The 15445-nt window shown below is 51.6% G+C and overlaps 1 protein-coding gene across 2 annotated transcripts in view; it reads right to left on the bottom strand.

Moving 5' to 3' along the window:
- Positions 1-2406: 2406 nt before the first annotated feature.
- The window catches only part of ABHD12 (abhydrolase domain containing 12, lysophospholipase), an 84809-nt gene continuing 71770 nt past the window's right edge, over positions 2407-15445 (bottom strand). For both annotated transcript variants that reach the window (XM_042931799.1, XM_042931800.1), the window contains exons 6-13: positions 13187-13232; positions 10749-10878; positions 9626-9663; positions 9075-9154; positions 7971-8053; positions 5565-5643; positions 4256-4383; positions 2407-3091 (exon numbers count right to left, since the gene is read on the bottom strand). In XM_042931799.1, coding sequence (XP_042787733.1) covers positions 3052-3091; positions 4256-4383; positions 5565-5643; positions 7971-8053; positions 9075-9154; positions 9626-9663; positions 10749-10878; positions 13187-13232 — 624 coding nt within the window. In that variant the 3' untranslated portion in view covers positions 2407-3051. The remainder of the gene's footprint in view (positions 3092-4255; positions 4384-5564; positions 5644-7970; positions 8054-9074; positions 9155-9625; positions 9664-10748; positions 10879-13186; positions 13233-15445) is intronic.

Genomic DNA, 15445 nt, shown 5'->3' on the forward strand with positions numbered 1-15445 from the left:
CTTGGTTGACCTGAACTGTTTTATTCTGTGCTGAGAGCAGGGTGGGAGTTGGGTGGTGTGGGCCTCAGATCCTCCGCTGTAACAGCCCGTCACTGTGGGATTAAGGACAGACCACATTCTCCTATCCCAGCTGTGAGTGGGACTTAAGAGTATGTGTGCTGAACTGCCAGCTCACAAAAGAATCGTCTAATCTGCTTCATAAACTTATCTGTGTGTTGGCATTTTGGGTGCAAATTGCATTGGTTCTTTTTGCACCTGTCTTCTGCCACCCACTCCTGGCCCTGGAAAGTGGAATGCTCCAAAAAACCAGAGCATTTCCCCCTAAATTGTGTAGCTGCAGGCTGAATCAAAGTCCAGGAGAGACATGAACTTGGGGTTGTTACACAAAGAACCTGAGAACTGCAGGCCACTGGGGCACCATGGGCCCTGCTGGAGTGGTCTTGGGTCTGGGGACATGCTTAGGTTTTTTTTTGTTTATTTTGAGAGAGAGTATGAGCAGGGGAGGGGCAGAGAGGGAGAGAGAATCCCAAGTAGGCTCCACTATGTCAGCGCAGAGCCCTACTCTGGGCTCGATCCCAGGAATCGTGAGATCATGAACTGAAACTGAAATCAAGAGCCACTCAACCTGAGACACCCAGGCACCCCCTGCATATTTTTTAAGTAGGCTCCTTGCCCAATGTAGGGCTTCAACTCAACGGCCCTGGGATCAAGAGTGGGATGCTCTACCGACTGAGCCAGCCAGGTGCCCCAGGACATGTGTATTAACTGCAAAATTTACAGCTGTGCATGTCTTGATCTTTTTTTTTTTTCTTCAAGGATTGGTTTTGTAACCATCAGTGGTTACATCTGTCCTAGGCCATCATAGGTTTAGTTAATAGAAGCCAGCGGGTGGGGGTGCTTGGACCTGATTAGCTGACCCAATGGCCCAGCAACTGCCCCTCCAGTGCTTACTGCCTCTTTAGTGCTTTCTCCTCTTCACTCCACCTGTCAAAATACCAACACTTGTATTTTACTTCATATCCTATCCCCCAGCCCACCCCATGAAGATCTGAGGCAGCTCACACACACAAAATATTAAACAGGGTGAAGACTGGCTCACCCAGGGTGGGCTGGGTCTGAGACCACGTGCCAGCAGGTCACATCGTGTCACTGATGGAAGTGGGCTGGGAAGGCGGCTCTGTCTCAGGGCCTCCATGATAGAGCCAGTAGAGGGTGCCATGTCTGAGGAAGGGCTGTCAGGTCCAATGGGCACAATACGCAGAGCAGTTACACAGGAAGACACTACGGGATGGGGCCATGTGCCCCAGCTCTGAGAGGTGCAAAACATGCACCCTGGGGATGGGTTGGTGTCTTGCAGGCAGTGCTCACACCCAAATTAGATGCCAGGAGTCAGCAGGGAACCCGTCCAATAAGAGAAAAATAAATATTTGGACATAAACTGACTTTAGGAGTCTGTTCACATTTCAACCTATTTAAGAACGGTGTGATTTCCCCAACATGAGAATCACTGTAGGCAGCTTGAAGGTGCTTCATTAAGAAGGTATAACGAGTGTTGACCTCTGGGCCCCCTAGCCTGCCCACAGCTGCTAACAATGGCCTATGACCTTGAAGAACAGGTAGACTGGTGAACAAGGTCCTCCATACCCCCCAGGGAATTTTTCAGCTGCCAAGACTAGACAGTCCCAGAGCCTTAGGACCTAGGAGAAAGTCCCACCATCAGAAGAATCGGGTCCCAGGTGGGTTTACATCCTCTGGTCTGGGTCATACCTCTGTACTTGCACAGCAGGGGTAGGACAGTCCCCTGTGGGGGCAGCTTGAAACCTTCTTTCTTCTTAAGCCATGAACCTTCTCACTCCCAGGTTACTGAGCCCAGACGTAAGAATCTGGCCCTTTACCAGCACCCAGTGGTGAGAAGCAGGATTTTTAGAGGGTGCCAGGTGGAGGCAGCAGAACTGCAGGGGACACTGGTTTGGCAAAAAAGCTGAATACCAAAAGAGCCACCCCCAGTGAATAATTGAGGTGGTGCTCATGGGCCAGAACTAGAAACCCTGCACTCCAGGGCCCCAAGTTCTTTCATGGACCCCTGCCAGGGGCTCGCTTGGGGTCTGTGGGTGAAACCCAAGAGCCTGCTGATCAATACCAGCATCCAGCAACCTTGCTAAGTGTGAGGTTGAAGAGAGCCTAAATTTTATGCCATCTAACTCATCTGGAGAAACAGTGACCCCATGAATACATCTTTCCCTGAGACAACACCACTCCTTGAGTTGACCTCTATCCACATCTGGAAGAAGGGAGAAAAGGAATGCCCAGGGTCCCTAGCCTTATAGAGCTGCACCTCCTCCCATGTGGCTGGCTCTCAGCATGGCCTGGGGGCAGCTGGAAACATCACTGAGAACACAACAAACAGACCACCACCACGATTTTATTCTTAAATAAATGCTCAGTCTAAGGCCAGGTTAGGCAGACAGGTGGGCAGAAAGCAGAGGAAGTGCAGGTCATGGGCACCTCCCCCGCTCTGAGAGGTGGGGCCCGCCCAAAGAGGCAGGGATGGCCTATGTAGGCAAGCAGGGTGTTCCAGGTGGGAGGGGCCAGTCAAACCATTAGAGTCCATTCTGTGTGTGCCAGGAAGGGACAGATGAATCCATCTCCCCATAATCTCACCAATGGTGCTGGAAAGCTCAGCGTGGTCCCAATACCCCATGCTTCCTGCACTTGGCTCCCCATGCCCAGCTCAGGAAGTGTGGGATCAACCAGCTGGAGGCTGGCCTGCTCTGTCACTGTCTTCCCAACAAGAGCTCAGGTTGAATGGCAACAAGAGGGAGAGGGGATCACATGCCTGCAATCTGTGTTTTCCACAAGGATCCGTGCTCCCAGCCATCTGGGGCAGGTGCCTCAGGTCTGCCGGGGCCTCCTCTGCCTGCCCCAGCTGGCATCTGAGTCCTCTCTCCAGGGGCATCGAAGATGCTGGCACCCCCTGGGCTCCAGAGTGCCAGGCTGCCAGAGCGAAGGAGAGGAGGGCAGAGGTCTTCATGCTCCTTTAGGCAGCAAGACTCAGTGCTGGCGCCCAGGTTCTGACTTCCCCAGGAATTCCCTAGACCAGGTGAGGACAACCATCAGCCAAACCCTGAGCCCACACCAGAGGTCCTGCCCCCTATGATCCTCAAAGGGCCCACCTGAGAAGGAGCCTGGAGGACCACCCCTACTCAGAAAGCCCGAGTTAAACAAACAGGTCACCAATGGCATTGGCTTGGTCAAATCCCAACCCTGTAGGATGAAGACCAGGTAACAGGCTACTATTCTTTGTTCTAAACTCTGAGCTATACTCTGGGCTAAATTTTCTGCATCATATTCCTTTTATGCTGGGGAAAATGACAACTCTAGAGCAAACCCACACACTCAGCTCACAGTCCCATCTCGGCAACCCAGGTCCATGATGCAGGAAATGGCAAACTGCTAAAGAAATGCAGCTTTGCCTCTGGACCTGCCAAGGCAGCCACAAGAGAGCTGAAGTGTGATGGGATAAAATTCAAGATGGCTGATTCAAATACTTCCATGCTCAGCTGCCCCAAGAAGGTGAATTCGCACCTGGGCCGGGAAGTGGACGGCTGCCTGCACCTTAGGTGGGAGGCAGGGAGACTTGGCAGCACCTGCCTGAGTGATGGAATAGGTCCCAGCACAAAAGCCTGGGCTCCTGGGTGGGGCCAGGCTGTGTCCAGTCCACACTGCCCTTTGCCACCGCCTTGCCCTTCAGGCTTGGTCTCTGTACCCAGGCACAAGACGGTTGCCCATGGCCAAAGCCCATGCCCTGGCCCTGGACAGTGGCCATCATGATGCAGCCAGGAGCACAGCCTCCCTTCAAGAAGCAGCTGGGGACAAATAAGCTTTTGAGAGCTAGCCCAGAGTCTCCCAAGTGCTGTGTGCACAGGGGCAGGACCTGACGGGTATGTGGGAAGGGACTGAGGCCTGACCTGCAGTGGCTGGGGTGCATGTCTACATGCTGGATGCTCCCCTGAGCATGGTGTCCATGCAGGCCGCACAGCCCATACCACAGGGAAATCACTGCCCTGTCTGATCATGGGAATGGTCCAGAAGGGAGGGGTGATAAACACTCAACCCCTCTCCATGGAGATGAAAGGCTCTTGAATCACAGTGACTCCTGGCCCCACTGAGGCAGCTTTAGAGGCTATGGCTGCTGCATGCCTGGCCTGAGCCGTCACCACCCAGGCGAGTTCCTGGTGAGGGGAGAATGCCTCACCTCAGTATCCGTGGGAGCTCAGGGCTCTTGTAGATATACTTGTGCCTGTAGCCGAGGTCTGAGTGAAAGGGAATAAACTGAACTTTGAAGTCTCGGAAGCTTCGAGATGGAGCAGCGATGTTGTAGAGCTGGGATGAGGAATAGATGGGTCAGCACCCACAGATGGCAGCCCTGTGGGCAACCTGCCTGGTGGTCTCCCCACTATAGAGACCAGTGAGTGGCTGCTGCCTCCAAAGAGCAACCCAAGCTCCCAGCAAATAGCACTGCTGCAGCCTGCATGGCCTGGCCCGGGAAAGGGGTGCTAGCAGGAGCCCAGCCCAGCCTTGGCTCCTCGGCCTGACGTTTGAGACCCTCTGTCCTCATGCCTATCTCCCAGATGGCCTTTCCTCAGAGGGCGGCAAGGTGGATGAGCCCACATTATGGGAAGAGCTGCCTGCTGTGAAATGGTATGCTGGCCAGAGTGCCCGGAGAAGTCCCACTGGTGGAGGATGCTGGGCATCCACCTCAGACTTCACTGTGTGCCGGGGTCAAGGTCAGTCAGCAGGTTGGCTCACAATCCCTCCCACCCTGGAGACTGCTCGGCTCTGTGGGTCTGGGTATCTGCTGCTGGGCAGTCCTGTGTGCCTGCACTCTCTGAAGGGAGGGGACCTGGCCCTGCTGGAACTTGCTGGCACCCGGGCCTCACTCCCTCTAGGTTGCCCCTGTCCCTCACCATCACCATGCCAGGTGGTGCTCTCTCCATAGCACTCTCACTTACATATCTAGTGCTGCTTCCTGGCAGCAAAGGCAAAGCAAACTCAGCAAAAGCAAACACGGAGGCCCCACAACAGCATGGCATTTCTGTCATCAGTCCAATCCCAAAAACAAGAGAACAGACAAGAGGTCTGTATGAAGTCTACTGACTGAGACCCCCATGTTGGAGCCAAGGTGGGGCCACATCCTCCTCCTTGAGAGTTCTTTCCCTCCAGCCAACAACCAGTGAGTCCTCCTGCTGAATACCAGGTAGTGAAGTCCCTGTCACCCCAAGACCTCTGCACAGGGACCGGGAGCCATCTGCTTACTTCTCAGGTCTCCTCTGGCCATCACCAAATGTGCTGGTAAAGACGTTCACACCCTCAAACTTACCTTTGCTGATAAGGCATCAACTGTTGGCCTCCACCCCAATCCTGCTGACCTCCCTTGCTGTTCTCTTCCTCACAAGGGGCACCTGCCAGCAGCAGGACTCCCTCCACATCTGCCTAGGCCCAGCTGGCCCAAATGGGAGCCTGCTAGATGCCTGCCCACACCGGGAGTAGCGCCTGACACCCACCTTTCTGCCGAGCTGGAAGGGCACAACTGGGTCGTCCTCAGCATGCAGGATGAGCAGGGAGCAGGAGATGTGCTTCACACTGTGGGAGGAGAAGGCACTAGACCAGGACCCTGGGAGTCTCTAGCCCTGCCTGTGGTTCAACAGCTACAATTCTGCTGGGCTTTTCACTAGAGAACTAAGTTGATTTCTCATATATCTCTACCAACATCTATTCAGTCAAGTCTAGAGATGGATTCACTCACCAAATCTGGCCCCTCCCTGTGTATTTTCTGAAAATTGAAAATAATTATTTTTGCCACTAGACATATTCTTTAAAAGTTACAAAACAGGGACGCCTGGGTGGCTCGGTTGGTTGAGTGTCTACTCTTGATTTTGGCTGAGGTCATGATCTCAGGGTCTCAGAAGCCTACTTAAGATCCTCTCCCCAACTCCCCACTTGCACATGAACACACACACTCTCTTTCTTAAACAAGTTACAAAACAGTATTTACATACCAAATAACTTAGGTGGTCCAGGAAATTTATTGCAAATGAATGCTACTAGCAATATGTTGGTAAAAAAGTCCATAACCTCTAACTTGTCTTTGTTGAAAAGGACATTTAAGGTACTCCTGAATGTTTACAAATAAATTAACATTTTCAATAGGTTCACATAATTCAAACCCTCCAATAAACCACATAATGGATGGGCTGTGGGACTGGATAGGCCCCGGAGTCTCTTGGCGGCCCCTCACTAAGCTCTCAGGTGAGCTGGTAGATATGGCACCCACCTGGTCCTGGTGGTTGCATTCTGATCTGGGGGCTCCATGAGGGCAGCACTGGGCAAGCCTGACACCTGGCAGGACCTGGGCCAGGAGGCCTGACGCCCCACCAACGCCGAGCCCAGACAGCAAGTCTGCGCTTCTGCTAGTGGCACACCCGTATGCCCACTCTCCCCCTGTTCTGCTTCCAGGGAGGAGCATTTCTGGTGTGCGGGTGACACTGTGATAGTGGAATGGCTCATCTTTGCAGAATTTCCACAATAAGTAGTATGTCCTAACCTCTGCCCGCTCTGGAAAAGGCCTAGTTCCTATGCTGTCACCTTAGCAAGTATTTGGCAACCAAGCTGCCCAAGTGGGGGCTCCTGACTTCCAGTGGGTGAAGTAGTGCTGGCCCCCTAATGCTCAGCTGGGAGCGGGACCCAACACTCACTGTGGTGCTTGTTGTTGCGGTTTTAGAAGCAATCTTGCTTATTCAGATAACTCTTCTTTAAGTTCCTAAACAATAATATTTACAAACCAGCAGGTTTGGGGTTATGTTTGCTCAAATTTTAGTTTGTTCTATTTTTAGAACCAAAACACATAATTAAGGGGAAAAATATTCCATTTTTTCACATTCTGTTTCAAAGTGTAGACTTTAAATGCTAACTGAACATTTAGATAAGAATTTTTATCCTTTCCTTTTAATTTTTTTTGAAGAGATTAAAACCCATGAAATAAAGATATCACAAAGACAACATCAACAGAATCTGAACATTGTTCAAAGAAAGAATCCTTAACTAGAATTTTTAACTGTTGGTTGACCTAACAGAATTTTTTTTTAATCAAGTATTCTTTCTTATTTTTTTTAAGTTTATTCACTATTTTGAGAGAGAGACAGAGAGAGTGCAAGCAGGGAAGGGGCAGAGAGAGGAAGAGAGAGAGAATCCCAAGAAGGCTCCATGCTATCAGCACAGAGCCCCACTTGGGGCTTGATCTCACTAACCGTGAGGTCATGACCTGAGCCGAAACCAAGAATGTTTAACTGACTGAGCCACCCAGGTACCCTTAGAAACATTTTTTTTTTAATGTTTTTTATTTATTTTTGAGAGAGAGGGAGACAGAGTGCGAGTGGGGGAGGAGCAGAGAGAGAGGAAGATACAGAATCTGAAGCAGGCTCCAGACTCTGAGCTGTCAGCAACAGAGACCGACATGGGGCTCAAACCCACAAACCATGAGATCATGACATGAGCTGAAGTCAGACGCTTAACCGACTGAGCCACCCAGGCACCCTACCCTTAGAAATATTTTTAATAATGAACTTTGTAACATCTTTCTATAACCAAACATAAATCAAATGGGTGAGGCAGTCATTTTTTGAGTAACAGTTACTATTACTGCTTTAGAACCTGTCAGAAGTTCTGGTTTTGGCGGACTATTCACAAATAAAACAACTATGTGGGCATGTTGTCTTTCTATTGCTTTAAAGCCATAGTCTTCAAAACCCTTTTTCTAAGTTGCAGCTGTCAGCCTGACCTGCCCTTTATGAAGGTCAAATGGTTAGAGAAGAACCCCCAGTATTCAGAATTCCATCCTATTTAATTAAAGTGACTAGTCCTGGGGGTGCTTTTCTAAATTCAAAAATGAGGTTTTCTACTACAGTACTCACTTTTCATCATTAGCAAATTTAATTCCACTGCTTGTAATGGGGTCGAGGAAGAACCAGTCAAACCCAGGGAAGTATCGATATATCTGAAGGCGACATGGAAACAACGTGCAGAAGCATCAATTAAAACAGCCATGGAGAAGTCAAGGGTGTTGAGTGCCCAGGGGTCTCCTCTGCTTCTGAGCTGGCTGACCTGTTGCCCCACCAAAGCTGTGCTGGGGTCCCCTGCCACCCTTGTCCCTGGACCACAGACTCCCTTCTAGAAGGGCCCCTGGACTGGCCATAGTGGGGTTGCCCACAAAATGGGCTCCCACACCTCAGACCAGCAGTTGGGACTGGCTCAGAGACCATACTTCCCACAGACATCAGGGCCTCCACCCCTGGGAAAACAGGGACTCATGTAACTTGGGCGAAAGCAACATCAAAGAAGTAAGACTATATAGAGGACTCCTCTGGTCTGCAACAGAGCAGCATGAGGTCAGGTGGTAAGCCACCCCCTCCACCCCCCCCCCCCCCCCCCAGAACACATGGTCAGCCAAGAAGCAGTGGGACAGAAGAGGACACAGAGAAGCCCCAGAGGATCCAAGGCCTTGATCCTGACAGGTAAGGAGGGCCTGATTCACTCTGGAATCCCCAGTAGGGTTTACCTGGGGCATCACCTGGAGACACGACTGGGAGAGCCTGGCAGCTTGCTGAGCACCATCCATGTGGACAGAGAGCAGGTGCACCCACCAGCTCCATGTCTGGGGAAGCAGCCAGGATAGCAGCTACCAGCCCGGGCTGGACCCCATGGGGCAAAGATGCCGGGTAGGCAAACCATGCCACAGAAACAAGGCCTCCTCAGGGTCCTGCTGCCCTTAGATGACCCAGCTGTAAACCCATCCTTCTCCCTGGCCGTAGAGTTTTAACATTCCCGGACAGCTCTGTAGTCAGGCCAGTGCCCCAAACTAAACAAGGATTAATTTTTAATAAAATCTATATTCATTAGAATATTTAAATCATGTTTTATCATTATTTTCACTTTATACTTATTTACATAAAAGTTTCCTTTATAGTAATTATTTTAATAATGAAACTAGGCCAATTTTTAATAATATCTGTACTTGCCACTGAGAACGGATGGCTCTTAGCTTCTTCACGGATATTAGTGAATGGAGATTCCAATATAAGAGCATCGGGAGGCGTCTCTAGATAAATAAAACAAATAGGGAGCTCTGAGGTGGGCAAGAAGCCCCCACGGGGGAACTATGGGAGGGACTGGACCATGGACCCCAGCTGCCCGCCCAGCCAGCCTGCATGGTTGGTGCTCGGGAAGTGCCCATGCAAGGGGCCCACACAGGGGACACTTGGGTGACCATGATTCGCTCCCCAAACCACACCTCCTAGAACTGTGTATCAGGAGCCCAACCCCTGAGGAGACTCTGCCAGCTACTTGAGAATCCATGGGGAAGGCAGGCCTGGTTCAGCTGAGGGTCTGCCCAGACCCTGGCCTCAACGCCCAGCCCACAGGACTCCGAGAAGACACCAAACGCTATTGCTGTGCCGCTCGTCCATCAGCACCCACCTCTCAAACATGCTGCCTGCCCTGCCCAGGCCCCAAGACCAGGAGGAGGCTGTGCCCACACAACCAGGACTCGAATTGACACACAAGCCCCTACCTCGCTCACAGAGGCGCCGCACCAGGTTTGTTGCCACTCTGAGAAGGGAGGAAGAAACAGTTCAGTTGTATGATGACAAAAGTTGTTTTAAAGAAGACTGTTCTAGTCTTGAAAGTGGCCAGAGAAGAGGTAGGATCTGTGAAGTGGTTGGTGGGGCTCCAGGGGTGGGGGAGGGTGTGGACAAAGATGCCCCAGGACTGTGGTAGGCCCTGCTGCCCCTGCCATCAGCCAAACCCTCTGACAAGGATGGCGATGAGAGCCCCCAGGGCTCTTGCTGTCCCATGCAGACAGCCACGGCAGGACTGCCTGCTCCTCACTCTGCCCAGGCTCCTCTCTGCAGGCACATGCTTCACTCTCCCCGGCACTTCCCAGCCCATAGAACCCACCCAACTGCAGCACACTGTCTGAGGTGAGAAGCAAGGGGACAAGGGGGCCACAGCCACTGCACCCAAAGGAAAGGCTGTTGGAAAGGGACAGCTGCTGAAGGTCTTGGGACTCTGGGCCTTGAGCGCAGTGCTCCTTTTAGAAACACTCTGGACCTTACATCAGCAGAAGTGGTTCAGGCGGCCCCAAATGGAATATTAAACTGCTTCTCGTCTTGGCAGATGTAGGAAGGAAAGCACCCACTGCTGCCTCCCCAAAGTTCTCTGGTAAGCCAAATACAGGCTAAATGCATGTCATCAAAGCCCTGGCACTCAGGCTTGCCAGCCAGCACCTTCCCTCCAAAGCCAGGAGATGCAGAGCTCGAGTGCATCCAGGACTCCAGCCCTGTCCCGTTCTGCTCTGAAGACCTCTCCCTGAGGCATACTTTTACGGCAAGTGTGCCCATCCTTCCTGCAGAGGGAGATGGCCACCCCACGACTGCCCATGTGTGTCTCAAGTCACTTGTTGGGTTGAGGAGTTAAAGTAGCTCAAACTCTTCATGGTCTTCTGTAGCTCAAACTCTTCATGGCCTTCTGTGGTGCTTGATCCCCTGCCCCACCATGGGAATGAGGGACAAGGCTTGCTGGGACTAAGGGTGTCATCGGATCCAGAAGCCACTAGGGCACTCTTTGAGAGATCAGGTAGTAAGTTGCCCTGTGAAAACCTGTTCCCCCAAGGCTCTATCATGCTGCAAACTCACCCAGTGCCTAGGGAATGACCCCAAATATATACAGGGTTGTCTCCACTTCTTGCTTTGATCCAGTCAAAAACATGGAGTGCGTCATACGTCATGCCTCGCTCCGATGGCGTTCCTACTGAGTCTCCCCACCCTGGATGGAGAGGAGCAGCAAGTGGAGGAAGTTAAACCCAGCTCGTGGAAACTCTTGAGGAGCAGGCTCATCCCTTTCTTTCTCAACAGGCAGCCCAGGGCAGTCTGGGGCAATGGAAGTCTCTGCTACCACAAACTATAGCCCCATGTGCAGGGTGTCTGGACAAGCCTGTTCCTACTTCTCCCACTTCCTCACAACCCCAGTTACAACCCCTAAACCCAAACAGCCATCCACACACTCTCATCCTAGTCCAGATGAACAACTGTAGACGGGGGCAGTCTGACACAGATTCCTGCGAGCAAAAAGGACAGCAACCTCCTCAATGCTCAGGGCTTGCTGGTGGCTGGCCCAAGATGAAAGGTCAGTGAGACCCCAGCCCACCCAGGAGCCTCTGTAGGACAGAGCATCCCAGGGGGTCCCTGGGCCCAGTTTGGACTCCACGCCACCTATAGCCCAGCTAAAGACAGATGTGGGAAGTCAGACCAGGGCGTGAGGGAGAGGGATGGATTTCAGGCTCAAGGCAACTCTGACCCAGAAAGGGAAGGGGCTCTTAGCATAGCAGAGGAAAGCTAACCATCTGTGCCCCCGGACTGTATCTTCCCCCAGGGCCCTCCCCCTGGGCTCTTGGAAAGGGCAAGTGCCACTGTCATTTCCAGCAACTCAGCAGTGAGTCATCATCAGATGATCTGAAAGCACCACAAGGCTCAGAAAAAGCCAGTTCTGCTGCATAAGCAAAACCCACAGTTCGTGTGTACATGCCACCTCCCCTGGGCATCCCAAATGCCAGATTAGGGAAAGGACTACGCAGGAGATAATGCCAGACTGAGAGGCTTAGGGCATGGATGGGAGGATGGGACCCAAGGACAGGGAAATGTGGAGACACAGACAGACAGAGACCAGGATAGGGAGACACAGTCAGAGGGTGGGCTTAGAAATGCAGAAACTCAGTGAGAACTGGAAAGAAGAAGTGCTACGAGGGATTTCACTTCCTGGTAGAAGCACAGGGAGATGAACAAGGACGAAGGCCACCCCTTCTCATCAACCTCAGTTCTCCAGCACTCAGCAAGAACAGAAAACCCTTTTTAGCATGGAGAAAAGGATAAGTGGGTGAACTACTTTCCAGATCCTTTATCTGCAGTTTTTCCCAGCCCAGAATTTTCATCATGATGGAACATTCTTCTGTGAAAGAATCATCCCTGTTTTAGGCAGAATAACGGCCCCCACAGAGGTCTGTGTCCTCATCCCTGGAGCCTATGAATATGTTAAATTATGTGGCAAGCAGGGGGACTGAGGATGCAGAAAGAATTCAGGCCACTGATCAGTGAACTGATGGGCAATTATCAGCTCACCCACATGGGTACAAAGTAATCACCAGGGTCTATATAACAAGTGAGAGAGAAAGACAAAAGACAGGGTCAGAGTGACCAGACCCAAGAGGCCATGAGTCAAAGAACAAGGACAGCTTCGAGAAACTGGAAAAGGCAAGGAATCTGATTCTCCCAGAACCTCCTAAAGGGACTGGCCCTGCCAACACCTGGTATTCAGCCCAGAGGCTAAAGATTTTGTACTTTTGACCTCCAGAACTGCAAGATAATAACTCTGTGCTGTTTCAAGACATCAAGTTTGTGGTAATTTGTTACAGAAGCAAGAAGAAACTAACACAACCCCCATATCCTCGCAGTGAGGGTATTGACACCGCTGCCCCACCCCACAAGATCAGGCTAAGCTGGCCAAGCAGCCCTTTGACTTCTGACCTCTGCTGTTGAGACTACAGGAGGCCTATACTTCTCCCAGTCAACACAAAGTATTTTCCTGGCTCATTAAGGTGCACACATCAAACTGTGGGTTTTCAATCTCTTCAGGGGCAAGCCCCCTGATTCATTCAAGAAAGAAAATATATTAAGGGGCAAGAAGAAGAATCTACCTTCTCCTAAGAGTTCTTTTTCCTGCTTTCAGAACTTCAGCAAGACAAGCTCTCCTGCCTATAAACTGTGTCTGCTGACCAGCTTTGGGGGGTTCTGAATCCAATAAAGAAGAAAAAAGACAGTATTTTCTACATTGAAAATGCTGCTGACAGAGGATATATGCTGGGGTTCCAGGCACCGGAGCCTCCACTTCAGGAAGGATGCCCTGCATCTGTGTGAAGGACACACATGGTCCCTCCACCACCTTTCCACATTTGCCATCACCACAGGTTGGGGCACCACAAGCTGCTAGCACTGTTTAAGCCTCTCAGGGTGATGCCTGCACAGCAGACCCTGAAGTGAGCACTGGGAGGGCCCAGACACGCACTTGCAAAAGAACTCACCTCTGTAGTCAAAGGTGACCACGTGGTAACCAAGGGAACTCAGCACCTGTAAAGTGAAAAATAAATATCTGGGCAACAAATCCATGCATCCTGGATCGAGGGCAACTTGCCTCCGACTAAACCCAGCCTAATTCAGTCTTAGTGCCCTGCACACAATGGGAGCTTAATAAAGACTGTTACCATGCTGCCCCATTCCCCATTATAAAACCCAGATGTCAACTGCTGCTACAGGACACGGGTGTGCCCTCTGCCTCAGGAATATAGGAAGAATGGCTCTCCCACAGGTGAGACTGCTAGAGTACCTCCACACTCACATGGGCTCACAGGGCAGACACCCAGAGACCAGAGACCCAGGGGGAGGGCCTCTATGGTGCAGAGACTGCATCTGGGATCCTGACTGCAACCTAGCATTTCTCAGACTTTAAGTTTCTGTTGAATTTTTCTGTTATAAGAACAAAATCCCTCCAGACTGTATGATCTCTTGCATTAGATAACTATTCACAGCCCTTGCCTGAGCCCTCCTGGAGTGTGCCCAGAGCCAAGTGAAAGCTGCCAGCCACAAACTTCCCCCAAATCACCCAAGGCGGTGTGCTCCTTTCTCCTTAGGCTGCCCCAGGGCGGCCTACAGCACTTCCTTCCAGCTCCACGCTGCCTGCCTAGGCTGCACCTCCAGGGTCACACCTGCTCCAGGTAAGAAGCCTTTCTGTGAATACAAACCTCAACTGGGGACCACAGCTCTGCAAGCACACCCCCTCTCTGACTTGATCCAATTCACTCTAGGAAACAAACCCACCAAGAGCCCATAGCAGCCCCTGTCCTCGGTGTATGAGGGACAGAGCAGTGCCCACATGATACAGATATTCCCACACATCTGCATCTGTCCCTCTTTGCTGGGTTAGCCAATGCAGACACCCACCCATGTGAGGAGAGGACGTGGGAGATGGCGCGGTGAGGCCCTGGCACTCTGGAGTCAACTATACGTTTCAGGCTCTGAGACTCAAGCTTCTGAAGAAGACAAGCAGGCAGAAGTGAGGGTCTAAAAGCCTGCCTAGGAGACACACTGTCACCTCCCCCAGGTCGGCTGTGGGCCTCCTCCTTGGTGCACCTCCTGCAGAGGTGAGATTTCCATGTGGCAGAGCTCCTGACCCTGCAACTTGGCAGAAGTGTGGCTCCACTTCTGCTCTCAGTAGTACTTGTTTTATAGGAGACACACAGCATTTAACAATTTCAAATGCCTTTAATATAATTGTCAATATCTGGCATCTGATTCCCAAAGTTCATTCATTCTGCTTTTGGAAGCTCTCCCTAGAGGCAGCATTATAGGGAAGCACTCCATGGTAATGGCTTCCGTGAAGGCAGTGTTGGAAAGGCCAATGCTGATCAACTCTCACAAGTACTGGAGGGACTCACTTGTGTTCATGTCTCCTAGGAAGAGCAGTGGGAAACATTTAGGTGATGTTCTCTCCTTCCTATACCATATGGACACCGCTCTGCGCATCATACACACTTTGTATTTTGCTTTGCTTGTTTTACACCGAGTACCCCACTGCCCATCATCACACTGAGGACCCCACTCCGCCCATCATCCACATTGTGGACCCCACTTTGCCCGTCATCACACTGTGGACCCTACTCCACCCATCATCCACAATGTAGACCCCATTCTTCCCACTATCACACTGAGGACCCCACTCTGTCCGTCATCCATACTGTGGACCCCACTCTGCCCATCATCCACACTGTGGACCCCATTCCGCCCATCATCCACACTGTGGACCCCACTCCACCCGTCATCCACATTACAGACCCCACTCCACCCATCGTCACACTGTGGACCCCACTTCACACATCATCACACTGTGGACCCCACTCCACCCGTCATCCACATTGTGGACCCCATTCTTCCCATTATCACACTGAGGACCCCATTCTGCCCATCATCCACACTGTGGACCCCACTTGTCCATCGTCACACAGTGGACCCCACTCTGTCCATCATCACACTGTGGACCCCACTTTGCCCGTCATCACACTATGGACCCCACTCTGCCCGTCATCACACTGTGGACCCCACTCCACCCATCATCCACTTTGTGGACCCCACTCCGCCCTTCATCACACTGTGGACCCCACTCTGCCCATCATCCACATTACAGACCCCATGCCGCCCATTGTCACACTGTGGACCCCACTCCACCCATCATCATACTGAGGACCCCACTCCATCCGTCATCACACTGTGGACCCCACTCTGCTCAT

This window comes from Panthera leo, chromosome A3 (genome assembly GCF_018350215.1).
Source record: "Panthera leo isolate Ple1 chromosome A3, P.leo_Ple1_pat1.1, whole genome shotgun sequence".
NCBI classification, from domain to species: Eukaryota; Metazoa; Chordata; class Mammalia; order Carnivora; family Felidae; genus Panthera; species Panthera leo.